Source organism: Drosophila bipectinata, chromosome 2L (genome assembly GCF_030179905.1).
Source record: "Drosophila bipectinata strain 14024-0381.07 chromosome 2L, DbipHiC1v2, whole genome shotgun sequence".
Lineage (NCBI taxonomy): Eukaryota > Metazoa > Arthropoda > Insecta > Diptera > Drosophilidae > Drosophila > Drosophila bipectinata.
Window position 1 is genome coordinate 1,744,681 of NC_091736.1, and position 25,619 is coordinate 1,770,299.

Genomic DNA, 25,619 nt, shown 5'->3' on the forward strand with positions numbered 1-25,619 from the left:
ATTGGCACTCACTTGGACTCGCTATGAATTTCTGTTTAGAAATTAGCCACAAAATAACATTAATAATCGCCCCATTTCCGGAGCCAGGCTTTATTTATTCACACACCACACATTCGCGCTCTAATCCGGTAGAAAACACTCTATTTTCCCCGCTCAGCGAGTTATTATTTTCAAATAAAATACCTTTGTCAGAATATTATATTTTTTGTTATTAATATCCGTCGAAATCGACGGCAACGCGCACTCCGAACCGATGTTTTACAGCGTTTTTCCGAACATCCGCGCGCGACGATTCCGCTCCGAAAATCACACGTCCGCTCAGGTGAGAAATTTTTTTATTTCTGATATTTTTGATTCAGGCCCACTGTATACGATTAGTGTGGCTGTTGGTGGTTTTGCTTACTGTAGTGTGCCCAGAGCGACGATAACCAGCTGTTTTTTCTGGTTTCTTCTTTGATACTCTATCCTTACCGGTTGCCAACCGGTAACGGTTCTGCATAGTAAATTATAAAACTACAAAAATATTTAAAATCAGCTTTAAATTGAAATTGTTTAATAGTATCTCTAAAATGTGAAATGTAAAATTGGTATCTAGAATTTTATGAAACTTCAAAGCTCGGAAACCACTGAACATCCTCCAAATAGTTTGAACTGACTTTCTGAACCCAAAGTAAGATAATTCTTCTGACTTGAAAGAATATGGTGCGAAAAATATGATAAAATACGAAACTGAAAACAATGACATTTGAACTTAGGTCGAAACCCAATGTAAACTAATACTCTCGTTATCTGAAGCTAGTTTAACTGGCTCGATTATTTTTCATTGTTATCGATGCTGCCAGACAGTTTTTTCGACACTCTGGCAGTTACACAAGTCACAACATTTAAAAAAGAAACAGTTTATTGTTCCTTTTTTTTTTTAATTTATTTAATCTTCAGGTGAAATAAACGGAAATCTTACCATTTATTGTTTATTTTAGTTGCTAATAAATTTGTGGAAAAAGTGTCTTGGAAAAAAGTCTATTGTGAAGGTTTTATCATCATTTCAACAAATGTCAGTGAAACAGACCAATCGTTATTTTGCCAAGTTCCCCAAAATATGCCGTATAAGTTATTCTTCATTTTGCCATCGTTGTAGAACCTTCCGTTTAAGTGGCTGAAAATTAAAGAATGGAGCTTAATATTTTAAAAGCTTTAAAAAAAATTATTTTTTTACGGTTTATGTACCTATGTGCACATGAAGAATACCACCAGCCACCACCATCCGTCTGAGCGCAATTGCCTTGATGCAGGTCATTATCCCTGTCATATGTTGTGAATTTCATTTTCAAATGCACCTTAAGGGAATCCCCTGCATGTCCTGTGCAATTTCCGACCGATTCCAATGGATAGGAATCCTTCTCACTGCCAATCCTAAAATCATCAAATTTTGCGAAATCAGTGGAACCATCCACTTTTCCTAGACTGATGTAAAGTTCGTGCTTTCTTGATTTCGTTATTTGGTGCAACTTTTCAAGGCCGATGAAAAATTCTCCTGTTAAATAACCGAATCCATCTCTGTATTCATTCCAACCCCGGTTGAAGTTCACACTGCCATCCATACGTCGTTGAATCACCGTCCATCCTGCCCCATTGCAAGGAGCCTGAAATTCACTAACTCCCGGAAGCCTTATATGGTATATGCTTATGCCGGCCGTGGTACAGGAGCTTATTTCATCACATTTAGATAGTTTTTCATTAGTTTTAGTTAAGTATTGGGACATAGCACTTATTTGACTGGCTAGAGCCGTATTTTGGGCGTCTTTGCTTGTTACCTGATCCGTCTTCTCCTGGATTTCTTGATCCTTATATTTAAGAAGTTCATCTTTTCTTTTAATCTCTACTTGGTTTTCCTGGATTTCTTTTTCTTTTTCATTTAAAGTATGATTGTTTTTATTGAAATTATCCATACAAGTAAGTAGGTTTTTATTGAAATCGGCTTTAACTTGATTAATTTTTTTAAGTTCTTCATTTTGTTCATTTATTTGTTTATTTAATGAATTTATAAGAGTGCCTCTTTTAATAATTTCATTGTTTTTTTCGTTAATTTCACTATTTATTATTTTTATCAGCTCTTGATTGTCACTTTGTGCTTTTATGAGAGCATCGATATATTTCGTTTGAGTGATTATTGCGTTTTTTTGCTCATCGTTGCTTTTGATCATTGCGTTTAATTTCTCGTCCTTTATTTTATTTTCATTTATCACATCCTTTAACTGGTCTTTTAAGTCTCCGATTTGATCCGCGGCCGTTTTAAACTCCTTGTAATGAATTAAAAAAGGCTTAAATATATCAAAACAGCTTCCAGAACATTCGATAACTTCGAATACTTCATCGGCCTGGGTAAAGTCTGCCAGGAAGAAAAGCGACAGAAAAATCCATATGCCTCCGGGACCCATTGCGTGACCAGGTCTGTGCAAATCTTACGGTTTAATGAAAAATAAACTGGAATTGTCTTAAAACGAAATGTCTTTCCACGCGTACTTACGTAATAAGGACGGTTTTGGCCATTCCCAAGGTTATCTCTGTTGTCTGACACAAGTTAGTAATTGGGCTATTTTCAGAATTTCTAAGTATTTTATATTTGTGATATATATGATTATTATTATATTTTTTCAAGGAAAAATGAGATTAAACGGCTATGTTTCAGACTCAATGACACCTGAGTCATATACTCTTATCTTTCACCACCCAATTAAAATCTTTTAAAAACATATTTTAAAATGATTTATATTGCACTTATTTGAATGTTTTGAATAAAAACAATGAAACAATTTAGCCGGAAAGAAGAATACAAATTCTCAAGAATTCGATAATTGTTGATTGTAATCGGAGTTGCCAGACCGCATTTGGATTCTCGTTGGTTTGGCGGCAAAATGTCCAAACTTTTTATGAAGATACCACTTTTAAATTAATATTCTCGCCTAATGAAAATAATCTTAGAAGACAATTTAAGGGGGAACATCTGAGTAACAGGCGAAAAAAGGGGATTTTCTGGAATTTTTTTTGGCCAAATGAAAAAGCCAATCGAAAATATGTAAATGAGGTTTTATCATATTATTTTTTTTTTTTATAAATCAAAAACAAAATGGCAGCTCTGCAGCCTTTATTTGTAGGCCCTTTTTTTTAAAGGGAATCCATGGCCGAACACCTAACGTTCTTAGTTTTTGATCTAGAACAAAAAATCAAGTTTGGTTAGTTTCTGTACATCAACGGCTATCGACACATGTAGGATTTTTACGATATATTAATTTTTTTTCAAAATGGTGAGTGATCGCCGCAGAATGGAAAATACAATTTTTGATTTTTTCAAAACTCTACTCAGATGTCCCCCCTTAATTGGCTTTATTATAAGAAAACAATATTTTAAACATTCCCAAAAATATCGAACTCTGTTAATCCATATTCCTCAAGACAGCAGCGGGTCCAGTTGTCGATTTTGCGCTTTTGATCAAAATTAAGCTCGTCCTTATAAGAGCCGACAATGCCACGTCGCATAAACCTGAAAGAATCCATGTTAATTTTGAAAAATTTTCATTTTCAGAAATTTAACAATAAAACTTACTCAAAATCATCAGAAACCTGTAGAGTGGACTTAATTCGTGCGGTGGGGTTGCCATAGGTGCTAGCTGAAAACAAAATTAATATTATTGGTACGATGGATTTATTTCCAGTTATTACCTTTCATGTTTTCAAAACTCAAGTATTCCAGTAGATTCTTCATTTCAGTTTGGCTTAAATCGGGGGATTCCAAGAAAGCGGATAGTCGCCGAATAACATTCTCAAGATCCTCTTTCATTTTCTCGTAGGTTACGAAGAAAATGTTCTCCTCACTGCGCATCCTATAAAAGTCGATGACATGGGACCAAAAGGATGTCAAAAATATCCTGCCAGCCACAAACTGATCCACATATTCGTCCATGTTCCCTCTCCAGTAGCCGGTTCCAGTCAGGAAGTGATAGGAGGACACCACTACGTCCTTCGGATTGCGAGCCACGTAAATGATTTTTCGCCTTTTCTCCCAAATTTCACGGGGCAGCAGTTGTGCCGGCAAGTGGGATTTAATGAGCCTCGGAGTACTCTGTAGGTCATCGCATATTTTAATGGAATCCATTTTTATCAAGGGACTATTGCTGGAGTACCTAAGAGAGGGAATTATATATTAAAATGGTACAATGCAGATAATCTTTGGTAAAACTTACTCCAGATAAGGGCTCCTTTGCATTATATAGCTTTTCGAGCTCTGTTCGAAATCGAGTTGGTTCAGCAAAAGCCAGCTCAATTCCTGCAACCAGGTGGTGCCGCACTTCATGAACGAGACCAGAAACACATCACTATCCCGTGTTTGGAAGCCTCCCACTCGCTCAGCGTAGTCTGCCGTATAGAGCCCGGAGAGAGTGCACCATCGTTGGCTCCAATCCTGCTTCAATGGCACCCAACTGGGGCCAGCTCCGTTCAGTCCCTGGCACTGTACCTGAACCATCGATCTTGTTGCCGATGATTCTATGGGTCTACTAATGTACATTTCGACTACTATATATTGGCGATGTTCTTGCTTAAGGCACTGCTGCTACTCTATTGTAAGGTATAGTAAGGGAAAGGTACTATAAGAGACCCCTGCCGAGTGATATCTGCAAATTGTTAAACTATATGTAGTTATATAGTTTAGCTCGATAAGATGTGTTATCGCTGAAAGAAAGTATAGGGGTCTCTCTTTTAATCTAATCTCGAACCTAACAGCCAGTTTTAGTTTCTATGCAAATTTAAAAATACTTAAGGGCTTTAAGTCAACCTACATGCTAAAAAATTTACATATTTTCATATTTATGACGATTTTGTTTAATATATAATTACATATATAAAAAAAAAACCCAGCTTCTAAGAACTTTCTATAATTATTTTTATTTCTTTGTTTTTTTTATCTTTAGGTTAACTTTAACTAAACTACTTTATTCACTACTCAAGCACTTCTCAAAAATTAATAAATAAATTCATTTAATAAAAATTAGTTCATTAGAGTAAAAAAAAAACAGTATTAAAGTATTACAGTATTAAAAAATATATGTAACTGGATATTATTATTGTCGATTTCTTATTCTTACCTTTTTTTTAAATGTGACCCATTTCTAAATTATTTGTATTTTATTAATCGCTTCAATATTCGTTTCATGTTTTTTTTTTTGTTTGGTTTTTTGTGCAGGTGATTATAAAACTCCATGTTCCATAATTTGTTTAAAAGGGTTTGGGTCTTATCATCATTTCTACAAATGTGAGGGAAATATCCCATTTCCACTCTTGCCAACTTCCCCAAATTATCCCAAAATCAAAGCTCTTTTCCCCATTTTTGAAGAAATATCCGTTAAGGGAGCTGTAAATGTAAAAATGTAGCTAAAATGTTTATTATATAAACTAATTTTATTGTTTCCACTATACCTGTTTGCACAATTACTAAACCACCAACCACCTTTATACAGTAAAGCGCAGTTGTTCTTTGTACTTAGATCATTATCCTTGTCATATGTTGAGAATTTTAATTTAACATGGGCTGTGAGAGAATCGCCTGCACCTCCAGTGAAATTTCCGACCGATTCCAATAGATAGGAATTCTCCTCACTGCCAATCTTGAAGTTATCATACTTGACGAAATCTCTGGACCCATTGACTTTTCCCAGACTGATGAGAAGTTCGCATTGACTCGATTGCGTTATTTGGTGCAACTTTTCCAGGCCGATGAAAAATTCTCCTGTTAAATTACCGAATCCATCTCGGTATTCAGTCCAACTTCGATTAAAATCCACGCTTCCATCCATTCGTCGTTGTATCACCGTCCATCCTGATCCATTGCAAGGAGCATCAAATGCACTCATTCCAGGAAGCTTTATATTGTAAATGCCTTTTTCGGCGGTGATACAAAAGTTTATTCCATCACATATTGATAGTTTTACATTAGTTTTAGTTAAGTTTTGGCATATAACATTTATTTCACGGGTAAGGTTCCTACTTTGATCAGTCTTCTCCTGGATTTCTTTATCCTTTTTCTTAAGTAACTCGTCTTTTCGTTGAATTTCTTTTTTGTTTTCCTGTATTTCGTTTTCTTTTTCAATCAAAGTATGGTTATTTTTAATTAGATTTTTATTAAATTCGTCTTTTTCGTCACTATATTTTTTTTGTTCATTTTCATGAAGTTCTTCAAGTTCTTTAACTTTTAAGTTTAGTTTTGTAACTTCCTTATCTTTTTTGTTTATTGCTTGATTTAATAATAAAATTTCTTTATTTCGTTCACTAATTTCACTGTTTTTTATCCTTATTAGGTCTTTACTTTCAATTTGTGCTCCTATAAGAGCATCGTTGTTTTTGGTCAGAGTGTTTATTTGTTCATCTTTACTTTTAATTTCCTTCTGGTTTTCCTGGATTTTCCTTTCATTTTCCAACAAAGTATAATCCTTTTTATTAACATTGTCCAAACAACTAAGTAGTTTTTTATTAGATTCGGCTTTTTCGTCCCCGTTTTTTTTTATTTCCTCGTTTTTTTCGTTTATTTTCACATTTAATGAGTTTATAAGCGTATCTTTATTAAATATTTCATATGTTTTGTTGTTAATTTCACTTTTTATAGTCCGTATCAACATAACATTGCCACTTTGTGCTTGTTTAAGATATTTCCTGCTTTCAATGAGAGCTTTCAATGTGTTTATTTGTTCATCTTTACTTTTAATTAAAGTTTGTGATTGTTCATCTTTACTTTTAAGCGTCGCGTTTAATGTTTCTATTAGCTGATCTTTAATTTCAACTTCTTTAAGAACTTGCAATAAATGGGTTTTGAGTTCACTATTTTTATCGGCACCTGTTTTTAATTCTCGGAAATAACTTAGAAAAGGTTTCACAACTTCAAAACAAGTGCCAGAGCACTCCACCACCTCAATAATCTGGTCTGGTACAGCATTCTCAGGACACTCTTGGTCGGCAAAAGTTAAACCGGACACGACTAAAACCAACACAATTTTCACTATATTTCGCGGATCCATGGCGTGCTATCAGGTCTCAATATTTCGGTTGAATGAAAGCTAAGGCGGGCTTGTCGCTAAACGAAAAGTCTTTCCACCCGTGGTTTTATGATAAGAACAGTTTCGACCTCTTCGGGAAGATTATCACTGTTGTCTGCTGCATCAAAGGTCACATCCGGCAAATTTTTGATTCTAAGTCAAGGAACATTACTTATTTTATGTTTAAAATAAACTAAGACGCCAATAAAGAACTATTAACTTGTACTCAATTCGTAGCTTTCATAATTATTAAATTTGGACATCATAAGTTTCAGCAGCAAAGTTTTTAGCAATTTGCAAAAGTTACTCTAAAAATTAAAAGTAATAGTTGTTAAAAGTTCTATAAAATGTCTAGCGCGCTAATTTTTGAATTTAACGCACTCTTTTAGTGTTGCCAATCTTGCCAAACAGTGTTGGAAGGCCCTACGACAAATTATAGTGATGGGAATAATATCGATATATCGATAGGCTAATAAATATTTGTATCATCTCTACTGGTCACCGGTCACACTCTTTTTCGAGTCAAAACGCAACGGACGTGTCGCTTCGTGACCGGATGAATCGTACAGTGCGACCTTATATACACCTATATATTTCTATGTACCAGCCGCGCGTCTGCAAGTGTTAGTGCGGTTAATTCGAAAAACAACTGGAAAACACACATCGCACATCGCCGGAAAAAGTGTGACAAGTAGAAGGAATACGAAGTTTAGGAAAAAATCAAGAGTGGTGTGGAAACTGACGCGCTAAGTTTATATCGGCGCCGTGTCTCTCTCTCTCTTCCCTCTGTCTCTGTGTCTATCGGTGACGGGAGTGCGCGAATGTGTGTATGTGTTTGTGTGTGTGTGTGAGAGGGCAAACAATTTGCCGCTAAATACAAAAAGCAGCTGAAAAGCAAAGACCAGCTGACACATCAGCGATCGAATTTGCCTGCTAGTTGGTTAGCTTAGCTGGTGTGCGTATTGAGTAAAAAAAAAAAAACAACAAAAAATTGCTATAAATAAAACGCCAATGTTTGTGTAGCGGCAACGAGAGCCCGCAGCCAGCAGTACGCAGCTAGAAGTCAGAATCCATACCAAACAACCACAACAACAAAGCGCACGTGGTTGAGAAGACAAGATTTGGCCACGATAATAGCCAAATACATAAACACGATAAAACATGTCCGCCGCACCGGTTACCGCCATCAAAACGGAGGAAGTTATTCTAGAAAACGCCGAATACAACAGCGCCGAGGAATTGGATGAAGAATTGCAGTAAGTTTGAGTTACCATCATTACCATTTCGCAAGTTAATGTTTATGTCTCGAGTCCCCTGAGCGTCAACAGCTTCGGTTGCATTTTTTATCACGCAAATTATTGATTATTTTTACTACTCTGAGCTCTCATTTCGCCATGTTCTCGCCCTCTTCCTCTCACTCCTGCTCCTTCCTCCTCTCGTGTTTTTTTTTTTTGCCGCCGTTTTGCCGACAAAACAAATACGGCACAAAAACACCACCACCATTACAGACGCACACAAACACACACACAGGCCCCCTGGAACACACAGATGTCGCATTCCATTCCATTTTCACTCTATTCCGCTTCCATGCCGTTTCTTCTTGTGACGCCTTTTTGGTCAGAGCTCTTAAAACACTGGTGGCAGAAATATCAGGCATGGTACCAACTAGAAAGAAATGGAATTATATTTTATTAGGGTATTGGTACATTCTACTTTGGTTTAATTTCTTAAAAAAAAAAAACTTTTTTTCGATCGTGTCAAGTCTCTCTCTTTCTCTCTCTCTGCCGCCGCCTTCTATCTTTTCTTTCAGTCTCCGGTCTGTTGCTCACATGTTCGAGCAAACAGCTGCGCACCCTCCCCCCTGACCCGTTGGTCTATTCATCCGATTTTTCGCTTATCGCTGGTTGCCTAATCAACATTTTTGTCGACGCTCGTCTGTTTCTGTGTTCATAGCTGAAATGAAATCAGCTGTACCGGTATATTCCTATCATCAGATGGTTTCGCTTTTGCTTTGCTTTCTTGCTTTGGCACTATTTACTCGCCGTGTGCTGCTCTCGAGTCTTCTCTTACCTGATCAGGTCTCTCTCTCTCGTCGGTATTAGAAACAAGTGTGAGAAGAAGAAAGAAATGTACAGTTTTAAATTTTCTCCTGTTTTTCCTCTTGTTCTTGAATATACAGTAATATTGCTATAGCCGGTCCGACCTATCAGAATCATATGGTTCCCGGCGCCTCCTCTTATCGCTGAAGCATATGTTCCGCCACGCACGCACACACTGCCAAATAAAAACATACTATTCAATAATATTCGAAATGGTAGGTGATCCTGTTATTTTGGCCACCAGTGTGGGCGGTCAACTGCGTTTCAGCAGCTGCTGCTGCTCGGCTTGGCTGGCATTGGTGCTAAAATAAAAGAGCGTGCCTTGGCTAAAAGTCTCCACACGTTGCATTCGTAGCCATGTGTTGGGTTGTAGTTGCTTCATGCAGCACGCTGTGTGCTGTGTGGCGTCATTTCCGTTTTTACCCCACTCTTCGTTTGTCTGGAAAAAAAAAGAGGAGAGAAGTTTAGCATCCACAACTCTCTGTCTATCTCTCTCTCGCCCGCACTCGCTCTCCTCTCCTCTGCTTGCAGTTTTTATAAGAGCCGCTCCCCAAGCACCGAGTTGGGGGCCGCCGCCGCTAAGTACATAGGTAGTGTAAGAGAGAGAGAGAGAGAGAGCGATTTGAATTGCACTCAAAAGCTTGTTGCGCCTGCCGTGAGAGAAGGCTTTTGCTCTTGCAAAAGTACAGATGCCGCCACACACTTTGCATGCTTTTTACTACTACACGCGTTTCATTGAAAAAACACATACATATATACACACATACATACAGACATACAATAAGCTGGCTGCAGATTTGCGAAAAATAAAAGACAGAAAAGAGAGAAGAAGAAGAAGAAAAAACACGAAACGAGACCCCAACACATGGCTGAAAATCTGCTGCGCAAATTTTGGGGCGATGGCTCCGTGTCTATGTGTGTCTCTTTGTGTGTGTGTGTGTGTGTGTGTTTCACTTGCCAAAACGTTTCGCATCGCTTCGTCTCGTTTTGTTTTCGTTTCGCTTCCCAGCTTTTTTTTTCGCATGCGGCATTTATTGGCAACCTGCGGGTGATGGCGAAGTGCGAGAGAGATGGAAGGGAGGGGGGGCATTCGACTTGTTTATGAAAAACACATGATTTTTGTGTACAACAGTTTTTGGGGCATGGCACTAGCCACTAGAAAGAAGAGGCAGAGCCTACGATAACTACTACTACTACTACGACGGGGGCTATAGTATCTCCGATTCTTCTGGCCATATCTAATTGCATTCCAAAGATTTGAAATGTTTAGGAATAGGAGATGTATTGCTTTCCAGATGGTGAGATTTATTGGAAATTACCTTGTTAGGTACCTGGCTCTTATATAATCCCAGATCCGTTTACTCCGTACTTTTGTTTATATTTTTATTGGCATTGTGGCGCCATCTGGCAGACACAACTGTAAAATGAGCGTCGGGGATTCTAATTCTAATTCTTTCATTAGTTTATGGGTCTCTACTTTGTTGCAGAATTACGCAAGAAGTGCTAAACTTTATTGCGTTGCATTCGTAGACAGTGTCGTAATAGTATACCCTTTCTAAAGAAATCTTCTCTATAATTCTGGATCTTGAAGGAATATCTTTAATTATATAATTGGAGGCTTAGCTGCTGCTTTCTCCAACTCTGTGTTGAGAATTCTACGAAATTTCCAGTGAAATGATGACGTAAGCAGTGACCCAATAAACGTATGTACAATTTATGTGCAAAGTGCACTACCAGTTGGGTGGTATGTGGGTGGTAGGTGGGTGATAGGTTGGTTGGTGGGAGAAGCTCTCGATGGTACTCGTGACTTCGGCTTTGTCTCTCTGTCTGTTTATTGCTCGCGTATATCTGTATATACATATATATTTCTCTATGTGTAACTGCATCTGCCTGTAAGTGTGTATGTGTGTGTGTGTGTGTTGGCGAAAAGTGGCCGATGAACTACATTGAACTCTGGCAGAAGCAGCGCTGCCAGCCGAGTCAGCAGAGACTGTGGCAGAGCAGCTGTCGTCTGTCATATGTTGTTACCTCAGCTATGTTTTTGTTGTTGTCGTTGTTGTGGCTTAATGCACCTCCCCCTCAAGTGCCACCAAGACCTAACTACCTACTGATGGAAATTCTATTCAAAATTATTATGAAAATAAGCTTAGTTCTATATATACATGCATATCATAACAACAACAACAGATGTTGCCACCACATGCGGCATATGCTGCATTCCCCGCATGCTTTTCATTCAACATTTTCGGATTTTATTGTAAAAACAACAACAACAACAAGAATGAGATGCCAAAAAGCAAGTGCCGAGATCCAAGATCCGAGCCACATTCCTTTGGCCTCTTGCTACTGATGCTGCCACAACATCCGCTTGCCACCGCTTGCTGACCAACTTCAGTGGCACCTGCCCTCTCTTTCTCTCTCTTGTTTGGACTGCTTGTGGTGTCTCTGTTGCGCACTTGCCGCAAAAATGTTGCCAGAGAAGAACGACCTTTGGATGATGCTAAAAATAAACCAAGCCAGCGAGACGACGGTGTCTCTAATACAGTCTAACCTCTGTATGATGGACGTGGAGATATAGCGAGAAGGTTCTTCAGATGAAAGTATTTTGAATATAAGGTGTAGGATAGGGTATATATAGTGAATATAGAATATATAGTATAGGATATAGGATAGTATGACATATAGTACAGAATAGGATATATAGTATAGGATAGTGTAGTAGGATATAACTATAAAATAGGATACTGATAAGATCCTATAAGATAGGAATATATAGAATATAGGATAGGATAGTATAGTGCGGATAGAGTAGTGCGATATGTAGTAGGATACATAGTTTGGTACAGAATCTTAAGTACAGATTAGCGTAGGATACTATAATATAGGATAGAATGGAATAGTGTGGTAAAGTACAGAATAATACAGTATGGAATGGTAGGATCTATAGGAAAGTCTAGAATAGGATGGTAGGATTTATGGGATACGAAATAGTTTGTCCTGTTGGTATAGGTTGTAGTTGGTACATAGTCCTCTTCTAGATAGTAGAATGTGTTACAGGATTCGATCGGATAGTAGGATACATAGTTTAGTACAGGATAGCATATGATTGTAGGATCTATAGAATAGATTAGTGTAGGCTAGGATGGTCTTATCCATAGGATTATATAGAATAGGATGGTGGGATTTATAAGATAGTATAGAATATGATGGTAGTATCTATAGGAATGGATGTAGGATTATAAGATCTATATATTCCTAGTTTAGAAAGTAGGATATATAACATAGGATACCAGTAGTAGGCCAGTATTATGTAGTATAATACTATTATACTTCAGTTCAGGATATCAGGATATATAGTTAAGTAGAGGACAAGATAGGATAACCCAATATCTAGCTCCAGTTTAGTGTCTAGAACTGTCTAATACTTTAAAAGAATGCCCCACTCTCGACTACTTTCTCGTCCGCATAGTCTCCACTGTAATTTCTATGCTTCTGAGCATCGTCTTGTAGCCGCTTTGTTCTCCTTGTTGTTTTTGTTGTTGTTAGAGCATGGAATGCTGTGTTGCAACTTTTCCTGCACAACTCCGGCTCTCCGTCTGGCCATGTTGTTGTTGTTGTTGTTCTTGCTGGCAAGCAGGCAGGCAGGCATACCATTGTGAAAATGGTTTTCATTAGCCAGCAGAGACTAGAGACTGGCTGTGAAAAACGTGTTTGTTTATTGTAGAGCAGAACCGGTTTGGAATTCTTGAGGAGACTTGAGGAGTTTATGCTACAGCACTCTAGACCCGAGACCCGAGACCCCAGACAAGGAGAAGAGACCGACCCGTCCAGCCAGCAGAAACCAATCTCGGCAACGATGACAGCTGAGCCATGTGGCTGGTGTGTGTGGGGGTGTGGGGATACCCTGCTGATAAGGCTGACCAACCTAAAGAAATATTTTAGACTAGATGCCTATGATTAAACTATGATTAAGATTTTAAAAATATATAGCTAGTTATTTTAGAAGTGTAGTGTATCTGAGGCACTACTATACCCTACTTACAACTGATGTCGATACCCATGTCGATGCTGGTGGTTGTTGTTGTTGTTGTGGTTGGCTGGCGGGTTCAACTAAAATTGAATTGAATGGAATTGTAAATTTATGAATGAATGAATTTTTCAAAGCTTTTGTGAGAGCGAGCATCATGCCTGCCTCTGTAGTGGTGTGTAGAGTAGTACATATATACTATTCTGAATCACTATACTATATCCAATGTTTTTCTTTTTTTTTGCAGATTACAACTAGAAGATTCCGGAGGAGAGAATACGTATCACATCGAGTACACCACCGAGCCGGCTCATCAGATCTCCGGTTCGCAGCGCCGCCAGTCGAGTATGAGCGGCACTAATACCTCCAAGGGCGGAGGAGGCGGCGGCGGCGGTGGAGGAGGGGGCGGAGTCAGCGACGGTGACTCCTCTGGCAAGCCCCTGGTCGATAGCGAGAAGCGGATGCGTCGCGAGATCGCCAACAGCAATGAGCGACGTCGCATGCAGAGCATAAACGCCGGCTTCCAGAGCTTGCGATCACTGCTCCCGCGGCACGAGGGCGAGAAGTTGAGCAAGGTAAGTGATATCTCAGAGGTCTTGAGGGTCTTCTGACCATTACTGACCACTGGCCAAGGTCAGTTTTCAATTAGTTCTCGAGAAGAGTGTCCTTCTGGAGGCACCATCATCTTGCAACACGCAACTCCAATTACAGTCGTCGCCCCAGCTGGAGTCTGGTCTGGGCCTCGATTACAGGGCCTTGGTCCGAAAACACATGTTGACAAATTGCCGACAATTCACGCAACTTGGCTAAAAGCTTCCAGCTGTGGAATAAAAAGCAAATAATGACTGGCGAGGATTGTGGGGGGTGGGCAGTGGTGGACTGAAGGTCCCTTTTCGACATTTAGTCGTCAGGGCAACCGTGTTGGAGGCGGTTCTGGGGCTGTTTTTTTTTTCATACACACATGTTGGCATATTTATGGGATTTTCACCTTGAGACGACATCGATTTGTTGTGACGCGTCTACAGATGCTACGGAGAGAGGTGGGTTGTTGGAGAAGGATATGGGCTAGACGTGGATGCCTCAAGGAGGTCCAATGTGCTTAATTTTTTAGCTTTTGTAAGGATATTTTCCAAGAAAAACAAGATTAAACATGATGTTTTTAGATGCTTTTAAAATGATTGTTCATGTTTGAACATGATTTTATCATGCCTGGACATGTCAATATTGAAAAATATTTTACATAATGAAGTTATATGGGCCTTGACAGGACTCAGATGCTTAGTATTTTACTTTTCTATGCATATTTTGCAAGAAAACAAGTTGAAACATGATTTTTTTTGCATGTCTGAACAAGTTTTTTCACGATATAATAATTATCCAATAGCCTCTGGCATCTCTTAATAAAAACAGGAAAGCAAAAAACTGCGAACCGGAAGAAAAGCGCGTAAATATGAAACGTACTACGACACGACAGGGCCAAAAGGAAAAGCGTAAAAGCAAGGAAACGCCAGGCCCTGATGAATGACATAATGGGCCTGGGCGCTGAAAGAGACAGAAGACACAAATATAACCCTAGATTGAGATAGAAGATGGTGGAATGGGCCCGTGGGCGTAGGAGGAGGAGGAGGAGGAATAGTGCAAGTAGTTTATGGATTTTTGTTCTATGCTCTATGTGCTCTATTCGCATAACGGAGACGAGTAGTAAACATTGTAGTAAATATGTGCAAGGGAGAGAGGGCCTACAATGACCGATAGTGCACTGAAATGAGAGTAGGAGAGAGAGAGTGAGAGGCTCAAGTGTGGGGTCTTTGATAACCTGACCAGGTCTACGCCCGCGCAGTACGATTTACAATTAAATTAATTGAATTAATTGCGACCTAAGGGTTCTAAGAAATGAGATACTTAATCTTTAAGATACTAAAGTATCTATCTATCTTTATCTGAAAAGAAAGCAAACTGAGATACAAATACTGGCAAAAGTGCATTGCAGACTAAAAGCTAGTGCGTCTAACTAGTGCCATTCACAGTTAGGCCTCACGCACATAACGGTACACGACAGAGACATTTACACAGCCACACATACAGCCACGCCCTAAAGGGGGTGGAATCCATCCACCTGGTGGCCGTGAGGGAGTGAGTGGGGTGGGGTGGGCGAGTGCAAGTCTGTGATTTACTCACCGAGGCGGCGGCTATCCTCTCTCTTTGCAATCTCCTCTCCCGCTGTTTGGCAGGTCATTGAACTTGCTCGCTAGGTGGCGCTAAAGTGCAAATGTGCAATTGCGTACAGTTGCCCTCATTTTGTTATTGTTGTATTATGACTACTTGAGGGCACTGTAAGAAATTTGGAGTTACTATTAAAACTATTAAATTGTAAATAAAATGTATAACAGATTATTAAAGTTCTTAAAATGTAGTGCTCTCCTTAGTATCCTTATCTTTCAAATATGGACAGTATGGAAGTATTTCTCGCCGTGTAGAGATTTAGGCGCGCCCCAGCTGAACTAACCTACATTACAGTGGGTGGGGAGGGCGTTCGCTGTACACTTGAAACAGTGCACACACCTTGCCCAGACGGAGAAGAGAGCAAAAACGCCGGACTGACGCAAAACTGGAAAATTTTCTATATACAAATACAATATCGATTCCTTTCCAGTGGCTGGCTCCCCAGTAGAAAAGCGCGCGCCAAACACAAAGCTACCCCCAAAGTGAAGAAAAATAAAACGGGACTAGGATACAATATTGGGATGGAATGGGATGTGTGATAGGAGAGGGATAGGACAATGGCGCCAAACTCTTTGTTAGCCTGCTGCTGATGGGAGCCCACACCACTGGAACAGCTGGTGGGTGGTGGTGGGTATTGGGTGGGTGGTATGTAGTGCGCGGGAGAGTGTTTCATTGCCATTTTATTTCAAGTCTTTGGCGTCTGTCTGGCGCCTGGTAGGCAGCTGTTTCACAGCCGATGACGATTCCGAATGGAACGATGGATGGCAGGTGCCAGAACATAGGGGATGAAATAACATAACCCCACTGCCCCTCACTCACTGCCCACAAGCTTATCCTTTGAAAAATGGGCATTCAGCTTGGCAGCTGCGCACTTTGATTGTTGGCCCGGCGAAATATTCTTTACTCACACAAGCTGGCCGAGATGGGATGTTTGCTACCGGGGCGTGGCACAAGGGCGGTGGGTGGTGGAGTGCACTAGGCCATTGGCATTTCGCAACCTTTTCGCGGGATTGCAGCTACAGATTCTGATGCGACGAAGACTTCTGGGGCACGCCAACACCCAGTTTGGTCAAAATACATATAACTCTATGTGTGTGTGTGTGTGTACATCGACTGATATTGGAAAGTATAAGAAGACTCTTACATAAGACTGTCCCCATTTGTAGGCTGTATATAGTTTATGGTGAATTGGGTACTTTTAATTGCATTTTTTAGTAAGAATTTTAGAGGTTGTACTATATTGGGGATAAGGAAAGTGGGAAAGTGGGTTTCTAAGGGGGTGATCAATGGGAGAATAAATCACCGTTGCCTTTTCATCATCCGTTAGTCGGTCTGGGTGGAAAAGGACCTTATATGAGCTTAGTTTTTAAAAGTCTATAAGCATATTTTTCAAGAAAACATGATTTTTTCATGTTTCATCATGATTTTTTCCAGCATAGACATGTCATAGAGAACCCTGATCATAGGGAGAGCAAATTACCGTTGAATTTTATTAATCCGTTAGTCCGTCTGCTCAGTAGGCATTGTATCTCATTGATAGTACTTGGAGACTTTCGCGAAAGAATGCCGAAGAAGCAAAGAGAAAGCAGTGACAAAAGCAAAAAAAAAGCATAAGTGCAATGGATCAATTACTTTGTGGGTAGACAGAGCGAGATGGAAGTAGTCTGTGTGAGTTTGCAAAAATGTCGGTCGGTTGTGTCGCGGCCTCCCCCCCCTTTCTCTCGCTCCCTCTTCAGAGTCTCCTTGGAGAGCGCGCTCTCTCCGTCTTTGTTGATTACATGGAATGCCGTCTCGCCAGATTTAATGACTTTGTTGCATTGTAACGGTGTTTTTTCATCAATGGACAAGAGTCAAGATCGGCTGTAGTGTATGTATTTGTGGCATAGTCAGCTAGTTCCGTTTTGTTTTGATTTATTGCCAGTCAATTACAGTCTGTCTTGGCTAAGTGCGCAGTTTCACACAGATCACTGAGTCATTCAAACAGCTGTCTGGCCACAATACTTTATAGTAGATTCAATAGAAAATGCAAAATGTAGAAAAAAAAAAACAAAAACAAAACCAAAATAATAAAAACAAGCAAACACAAAAGTCAACCGGCATTTTTGCTGCGCAATTGCACACACACACAAACACACACAGACACACGGACAGTGTAAGCGCGACTCAGCTGGTCAAGCTACACAAACGACAACAACAACAAGGTTAAAGCGCCGACGGCTCTCACCTCTCACCGCCTCTCAGCTCGGCTTTCTGCGTCCTTCGTCATAACTGTAAAAGTGCAAGTCCAATCATGTTTCGTAGCGCAAAAGGCAGTATATTCAGGCAGTAGGGAATGTTAATTAAATTATAATTTTTCACTAGAAATAGCTGTTGGCGCGGCCGCTGTTGCTGCTATTTGGGTTAATTAAAACAGCTGTCTTGGGTAAACACACATAGCAGGCGCACCGCACGTTGATAAAAATAAATACAATGCCGCTGCCGCTGCTGCTGTCGCTGTCGCCATCGTTTTGCCGCGTTTACTTTAATTTTATAGACATGAAATTCGATCAGCTGATCTCACATGCGGTCTCTTGCTATGAATGGCTTTGTCTGTGTGTGTGTGTGTGTGTGTGTGTGTGTTTGAGGGTCAGCTGCCTTTCGGCAACAACCGGCAAGTTTTGATCCACCACCCACTATTCTTGGCGTTTTTTTTTTTTATGTTAATTAAATTCCTACATTGACCATGAGGCATGTCGTGGCCAAACACCATTGGAGCTATGCGGGTCAAAGGTTTTATTGACCCTTGGCATTAGTTTCTGGTCAGGAGTGCAAGTTTGTGCAAGTACGCTCTTGTACACGGTGCTCTGGCTTTCTTTAATTGGCTCTTTTTTTAACGACTCTTGCCTTGGATTAAGTTGGAGGGCAAATATAAATAGATACAAATACAAACAAAGCTACACATGTATCTAAGTATCTTTGTATCTTTGTGTACTCGCACTCTGAGCTCATCTGAGGCACGTGTTTCTATTTAATTAGGTTAACGTAAATGGAAATAATGTTGCTTTCCTTTTCTTATTTTAATATTCTCCAATTTAATTAACAAAATACCGTTAAAAACTACAAATATTTCAATAGAGAGCCGCGATACAACGGATTTGTGCGCACAGCTGTTTCTTCTGTGAAATGGGTGTGATGTTCTCTTAGCGCTTGACCTCGCCCCACTCTTTTTTTGCTTTCCCCCCTCCACCCCCCGACCACTTTCGATGACGGCATTTCTTGGCGTTTTCCATTTCCCCATTAAATGAAAACTCAGGGGTGGGGGAGGCCTAAAAATAGCCTTAGTTTTGTTGCATTTTGGCTTGACCGCAAAACTACGCGGCGACGATGATGTTGTCACCCAGAATTCTCTCCTGGGACCACCCCACTCGCTCCCACTACTCTTGTTTCAGGTCGTGTCTGTAGGTGTGCGAGTGAACACATGTTTGGCGCCCATAAGCAAAAGCAGCTGAGTGGGAGAAAGAGAGAGGGTGTGCGAGTGCGAGTGGGCGGTTAGGCGAGTGCGAGTGAACCGAGTATCTGTGTGTGTGCTCACACATGGGAGTGTGAGTGCGAGTATGGGTGTGAGTAAGCCGGCAGCGATAGTAGAATTCGCAGCTGTTTTTGCTTATAATTTTGTTGTTTTTTGCATTTGCGTGGAAATACAACAAAAACAAGAAGAATTCATATTTATTATGGGTCTGTGCAGCTCGTCTCGGGTTCCGTTATGACCAAGTAGATCTAAAACATAAAGATACAAAATTGAAATATTAATTTTATTCTGCATATTTTTTTATCTTTGCGATCAAAAAAGGTAGAAATTCGCAAAAATTCGCCCCGAAATTAATGTCAGCTGACTTGTTTTCCCTGTCGCTCCGAACTCGGCACACACACCTGTCATTATCATCTGCAGGTGAAGAGGGCAAAGATAACCGAGAACGTTACGTTAATTGTTTTTATTTTTTTGCCCTGCTGACGTGCAACGATGGTTGAAAATTAGGACCAGATGGTAGATAAACGGTAGATAGTTTCAAGCTTAAAAAAAAAAGGCAGTTCCGGTTCCGCAAAACTATCAGCTATGGAGAGTATATCTTTTATTGCTTATAAATATGGGACAGAGATAAAGCTTACATATATAGGTTTTCCGTTAATTTGTTTGTTTTTTTGGGGCGGGGCCAGCCACCAAAGTTGTAAAAGTAAATTGATTTTTTTTTTTACCGTATTTTACAAGAGGAAAGCGCCACGTTGAAAGCATGCGTGCACGCACGTAGGCCAGAAAAGGCAAAAAAATAAAACAAAAAGGGAGGGGAGATGAGCGGAAGGAAGTTCATTGAGTGGGTGGGGGTGCTGTCCCCCTCCAAAAATTAATCGTAATCTTTTGAAACTCTAGCTTGCCAGCTCATCAGCTGACGCATGGCGCTTTCGTTGCATTCCCAGAATATCGCCGCCGCCGCCCCAGCGTAGTTGCTATTTTTATGCATTTTCATTTATTCAATCAGAAAAAATTGTAGTGGAAGAACAAGAGCAGGCAGCCGACAACAACAACAACAATAATAACGAAAACAACAAGGGAGGCACAAACAGACGCGCCATTTATAGAAGTCAGCTGCTGCTGCTGCTGGCAGAAAGGGAGAGGAATAGGCTTGGCATTTCCAATATAGCAGTTATTCCAGTTGGAAAGCTTCAGAGAGCACGTGTGTTTACCCAAAGCGTGAGAGGGAGAGATGGATTGCGAAAAGCTGAAAAAGCTTGGACCCACATGTTTTTCGCTACTTGAGGTTTCCGTTTCAGTGGAACGGAACGAAATGAAACGAAACGCAAACCCAACGAACGCTGGCCATCTCCCTCTGGCACGAGTGTTTCCCCAGCTATTCGGATAAAGAGAGCAGGAGAGAGGGACTCGCCGCCGCCGCTCTCTGGTGTCTTCTCGGCTCTCTAGCAACATTTGACGACGCCGGCGAATATTGAAAAACTTTTCGTATTGGAACTGTTGCTGGTGGCTCTATGTGTGATGGTGTGGTGGTGGTGGTTGTGTTGTGTTTTGTGTTGGGAAAAAGTACAGTCACCGCAAAAACGGCCAACGTCTGTTGTTGTGTTTTGTTTTCCTTTCTTGCTTGGTTTGGGTTGCGTCTGAATTGGATTCTTGTTGGACCCGCGAGTTTGATCCGCGAGGCTTTGTGTTTCTTTTTCGTTTTCTTTTGCTTTGTTTATGCTTTTGGTCTCGGGTTTGCTTTTTGTTTACACACTCACACACACACACACAGATGTCGCTATAATATCGTATATTGGTTATTTATATGGCCACCCTAGCCGGCATTTTCCAGCGAAGAAAAACTACCATATGATGGAAATCGGTGGAAGAAAGCATACATATGTTTAGAGTCCAACTGGACTGGAGAACAAGTGCACTCCCGAGAACTGAGACTGTAGAAATAGTTTTCATTTAAAAGCCATTTACGCAGACAAAGCGGCAACACCCTTTCTTCTTATCTTTCCAATTATTCCAGTGCCGACTTCCAATAGCAATTCCTCTACGAAGCCACAAAGTCAATGAACGACCTTTGTGTAAAATCACAACAAAGCTGCAGCTGGAAAACTCAAATGCACTCGGCTATTTATTTATTTTTATTATTATTTTGTTGTTGTTCTTATTGTTGTTGTTGTTAGTTTAATAAAATATGCGCACGACATTGCAATGCCACTGTCTGCAATTGAAAGAGTTTATGGGGGGTAGTGGGGGGACAATAATAAACCTGAGAAAACTGTACACACAACATTGGGAGGCTAGCGGCTGGCGGTTGGCGGCTGGCGGCTCTCACGAAAGAGAGGAGCAGCAGCTGTGCGAGATGCCGGCGTCTGCTATTGTTGTTGTTGCTGTTTCCTATGCATACATATGTTGCTCTTGTTGTTTGTTGCTTTCGTAGTGACCTCCGACAACAAACCAAAACAAGTTTTTCTGATGAGAAACAAGAATTGTTGCCAAAGTGGCTTTAGATTTATTGGTTTTTAATCAAAGCCGCAATGGAATGTCATTGGAATGTGTGTGGGAAGATGGCAGCCTCCCTAATCCTCCTCCACCTTAGATCTAGAAATGCATTCTATTCTACAAACCACTGCCTTGTAAAGCCCGCGCATTTCGAAGGACAACAGTTCCTTCACCTCTCTTGAGAGAGAGAGAGAGGGAGGCCTGGGAACAACAGCTTTACTACAGTATTTACTATAAACATAAGAGGAAGAGGAAGAAGGAAGAATGCAAAAAAATTAAAAAACAAAAACAAAAAAGAGCAAAAGCAACAAGCCAGGTCTTGATGTGTTGTTGCAATTAAGTCGGTTCTTGGCAATTATGCTTTGTTCCCCCATTCATTCCCTCCTCCTCCTACTGGACATTATATATCTTCAGATGCATTATGTATCTTGTGATATAAAAAGATAACCTAAAATTTATTAAAAAAATCTTTTCTTCTTCTTTTCCAGGCCGCCATCCTGCAACAGACCTTCCAGTACATCGTGGAACTGGAGAACCAGAAGACACAGCTACTCACCCAGAACAGCGAGCTGAAGCGCCAGGTGGGCGAGCACGAGGCCGGCGGCGGTGGAGGAGGCGACAATGGCGCCCACTCCGGTGGCGGCAACTACAACGACTCAAACGTGAACGGAGGCGGCAATGCGACGGCGGTGGCCATTAAGAAGCGCAAGCTGACCGACAACGTCATCAACATCCAGGCGATCAGCGATAGTTCCGACGAGGGTCTCGGCTCCATGTCCCCAGAGCCCATGACCTTGCTGACGGCCGGCGGAGCAGCGGCCACCAAGCTGAGCCGGGACAGCATCCTGGCGGCCAAGGAACTGATCGAAATGAAGAAGCAACTGGAGAAGGAGCGCAGCCTGCGCCGGCTCCTGGAGGACGAGCTGCAGATGATCAAGCGGCAGCTGTATAGCGTGGCTACCGCACCGCCGGGCACGGCTGTGGCAGCGGCTGCTGGCGGCACCGGCGGCGGATACATTCCACGCGAAGTCATCGAACACACCGACAACTTTGTGCGCAACGAGGATTTGGAGGAGCTGGGCGGCACCGTGTCGTACGTGGAGATCGACGAGATGACCGGCCAGCAGCAGGTGGTTGTGTGCTCCAGCATTGAGGAGCTGGAGGCGGACGCCGCTGCGGAAATCATAACCGAGGATCAGGTGCACGAGGAGGTCATTCTGTCGTCGAACAGCTCGACGGAGTCCGAGAACGAGGTGAACGTGAACGCCATTGCCAAAGTATATGCCGAGGGATCGGCCGCCATGCTGCAGCCCATCCTGCAGGCGGCCATCAAGGCCACGCCAAAGGTGGAGGTGGAGCGCATTCACGAGAAGATCGTCAAGGTGAAGACGGAGAAGCACGATCCGCACGGCCAGGTCACCCAGGCCACCACCCACTATCCGCATCCGCATCGCCAGAACCTGGAGACCATTGTCCAGGCCATCCGCCACCTGGAGGGCGATCATCTCTTCGCCGACGGCAGCGGCGGCAATGCCCCCGAGATCAAGTTCAGCCAGCAGCACCATCAGGTGGCCGGACATCACCAACAGGGGCAGCAGCACCATCGCCTGGCGCAAGACGCCCCCCTGGCACTGACCACCACCGGCAAGCAGAATGTGGCGCTGGCGGAGCTGAGACCCTTCCTGCACCTCAAGAGCGGCGGCAACAAGCAGGTCATCATTACGGCCAAGACGGCGAAGGATGGCGGCGGCCTGGTGACCTCCAGCAGCAGCACAACCGTAACTCCCACGGCGATCTTCAAGGTGCAGAGCGGGGCGGGCAGCCATGCGGCAGCGACCTCGGGCACCATCATCACCGGAACTAATGCGAACGGATCTCCGCAGCAGGTGACCATCACCACGTCCCTCAAGCAGTGCCGGCCGGGCGTCATAGTGGCCAAGAAGCTGCCGTCGTCCTGATTCAACAGCCCCAAGCTATCGGGAGCAGGAGCAGGAGCAGGATCTGGAGTAGGATCGGGATCGGGATCGGGTTCGGGTCGTGGAGCGGTAGCTGCTACTGGAGCACGAGCTAGTATTAAGGCCGCTCGCCAGTCAGCAACCATGAAAGCAACAACAACAACAACAACTCACCAACAATTTACTAAGCAAAGTCCATTTGCAGCCTCCAGGCAACGTAACAGTAACAGTAACAGTAACAGCCACAGTAGTAGCAGCAGTAACATTAAACATAATGTAAGCACTAACAGTAACAGTAGGAGCCACAGCAGCCACCACAGAAATGCTAAAGAGACTGTTACCAAACAGAGGCAAAGGCAAAAAAATGTATATTAAAAAAAAAAAAAACAAAAAAAAAAGAATATATATATATATATATGAGAAGTAATACCAAGCAGACCTAAAGAGAATATTTTGTAATTTTTGGACATTTAATTTAATAGCCAACCAAACCTATTTCCAAGCTTCAAACGCCAAGAACTACAAAGAACTACAACCAATCACAACACATAGCCACTGTAATTAAATGCAAACAAAAAATACACTTAACATTTGTTCATTAATTTGTTAAGAAATTAGAATTAATAGTCAAAAAAAAGAAGATAAACTGAGCAATTGATTACGACAAGCAACAGCAACAATATATATATATATATATATATATATATATTTATAAACTCGATGCTTCATAACAAAAAATACAAAACTTGAAAGGTTTTCGAAAATTAATTCAAAATAATTCAAAAGTCATTTGAATTGTTTATTTTAAAAAAATACGTATATTTTGTTAAGATAGAGTTGAGTATTTTTTGGTAGGAGGCGTCGATATAGATCAGAATACAACAGAATAACGAATCGAAACCGAAACAACAAAACAGAGTACAAAAGAACCGAAACAGAAAAAGAAAATAGACATACAATTAATGAGTTTTCCTTTTTTTATTTGATTTTAATTTAATTATTTAATTAAATACCTTTACACGCATGCCGGAGTTGGAAAGCGGAGAGATTGCGAGAAGATAGTGTTGGTAGTTGCAGATATCGTGGGAGCCAGGATTTAACGATTCCTTCAAGAATAAGAAATATACAAAAAAAAAAAAATAATAATAATATATATATATACCGTGCTGGGGGTCAGCATGTGTTGAACTCTATAAAAACCATCGCATTAATTTTTACCTTTTTTTTAAATTATTATTTTGTATTTTTAATTTTATACGTTTCTAGATCTATATATACCTACATATATATATATTCATATACTTTGAATGGAACTTATTGAGTTTTTGTTGATATATTTGTGTAAAAATTTATAAGTCTAATTATGTAAGAGAGTGCAGTGCGTGGGTGGTAAAAAAAATTTAAAAAATACCATAAAAAAAAAAATAATTAAAACAATTTAAAGGAAAAGAAACACAAAAAAAAAACGCTAACGAAAAGAGAGAACTAAAAAAAAATTGAAAATCGTTTATTATATAAACTACTATATAAATATATATATATATATGAATATAAATTATATACAAATTATGCATACCTACCATAAACATAAACATACATATATAAATAATACATGCAGAGTACATACACACATAAGTAACGGAACATTACATAATATTACTACTAAACTACAATAAACAAATACTTTGCATACATATTTAATATGCTTTAGTACATAAGTACGACAAGTTCAGAGAGTTAAACTAAGAACTCCCCCCATCCCCTATATCCCTATATCCCTTTGACCTTGATCACCCCCCGCCCCTTGCCCCATGCCCCATTGCGTATACAATGAATGCACACGTTCGAGCGAATGGAGGACGCGATGCAACGATCTGCTGCAGCTGCCTCTCCTCTGCCAAGCCGTGCCGACGCTGAGCGATTCCAACTGGAACTCGGGGCAGCCACCAAGCTAGGACACCAAGTGTCCTGCTCCGGTGCCAGCAAGGATGGTGGAGCGATTCGCTCAGCGTCGCCGCGGCCTGGCGTCCCGCATTTCCTTAACCCCCCCGCCCCAAACAAGGAGAGAGAGTATGAGAATGATGTCGAGAGCAGCACTGGCGGCCAGATGCTGGCATCCCAAGCTCGCCCCCTTCGCTTGTGCGTCTGCATTCGACCTATACATTACATATAATTATTAAGGAAACATTATGCAGGCCGTTTATAGTTAAAAAAAATAAACAAAAAGTGTAA

At 41.1% G+C, this 25,619-nt stretch overlaps 4 protein-coding genes across 5 annotated transcripts in view; 1 reads left to right on the forward strand and 3 right to left on the reverse strand.

Moving 5' to 3' along the window:
• kuz (zinc-dependent metalloprotease kuz) overlaps positions 1-345 on the reverse strand; it is an 84,714-nt gene extending 84,369 nt beyond the window's left edge. Inside the window, exon 1 of one of the 2 annotated variants that reach the window (XM_070277255.1) lies at positions 184-345. The gene's annotated coding sequence lies outside the window, so the exon portion shown is untranslated. Of the gene's footprint in view, positions 1-12 lie in introns of both variants that reach the window. The other variant, XM_070277254.1, reaches the window with a different exon arrangement.
• A 675-nt stretch (positions 346-1,020) lies between these two features.
• Positions 1,021-1,763, reverse strand: LOC122322040 (fibrinogen C domain-containing protein 1). Its single transcript, XM_043213290.1, has 2 exons — positions 1,228-1,763; positions 1,021-1,156 (listed from the first exon to the last, which is right to left on the reverse strand). The coding sequence occupies exons 1-2, from the start codon at positions 1,761-1,763 to the stop codon at positions 1,021-1,023; spliced, it is 672 nt and encodes a 223-aa protein (XP_043069225.1).
• Positions 1,764-3,177: 1,414 nt separating this feature from the next.
• LOC108131144 (luciferin sulfotransferase-like) lies at positions 3,178-4,665 on the reverse strand. The gene is made up of 4 exons (XM_017249877.3): positions 4,242-4,665; positions 3,721-4,181; positions 3,605-3,668; positions 3,178-3,541 (listed from the first exon to the last, which is right to left on the reverse strand). Exons 1-4 carry the CDS (start codon positions 4,562-4,564, stop codon positions 3,406-3,408), a joined length of 984 nt encoding a protein of 327 aa, XP_017105366.3. The 5' UTR covers positions 4,565-4,665; the 3' UTR covers positions 3,178-3,405.
• A 2,919-nt stretch (positions 4,666-7,584) lies between these two features.
• On the forward strand, positions 7,585-23,788 carry crp (transcription factor cropped). Its single transcript, XM_017250084.3, has 3 exons — positions 7,585-8,338; positions 13,456-13,783; positions 21,921-23,788. The coding sequence occupies exons 1-3, from the start codon at positions 8,244-8,246 to the stop codon at positions 23,388-23,390; spliced, it is 1,893 nt and encodes a 630-aa protein (XP_017105573.1). The 5' UTR covers positions 7,585-8,243; the 3' UTR covers positions 23,391-23,788.
• The last annotated feature ends 1,831 nt before the right edge of the window (positions 23,789-25,619 follow it).

Coding starts and splice junctions, on each gene's coding strand:
- LOC122322040 (XM_043213290.1), bottom strand. CDS start 1,763: ATGTCCCAATACTTAACTAAAACTAATGAAAAACTATCTAAATGTGAT. Junction 1,157..1,227: donor TATTCTTCATGTGCACATAG/GTACATAAACCG, acceptor TTTAATTTTCAG/CCACTTAAACGGAAGGTTCT.
- LOC108131144 (XM_017249877.3), bottom strand. CDS start 4,564: ATGTACATTAGTAGACCCATAGAATCATCGGCAACAAGATCGATGGTT. Junction 3,669..3,720: donor GAGTTTTGAAAACATGAAAG/GTAATAACTGGA, acceptor TTTTGTTTTCAG/CTAGCACCTATGGCAACCCC. Junction 3,542..3,604: donor CAGGTTTCTGATGATTTTGA/GTAAGTTTTATT, acceptor GGATTCTTTCAG/GTTTATGCGACGTGGCATTG.
- crp (XM_017250084.3), top strand. CDS start 8,244: ATGTCCGCCGCACCGGTTACCGCCATCAAAACGGAGGAAGTTATTCTA. Junction 8,339..13,455: donor GAATTGGATGAAGAATTGCA/GTAAGTTTGAGT, acceptor TTTTTTTTGCAG/ATTACAACTAGAAGATTCCG. Junction 13,784..21,920: donor AGGGCGAGAAGTTGAGCAAG/GTAAGTGATATC, acceptor CTTCTTTTCCAG/GCCGCCATCCTGCAACAGAC.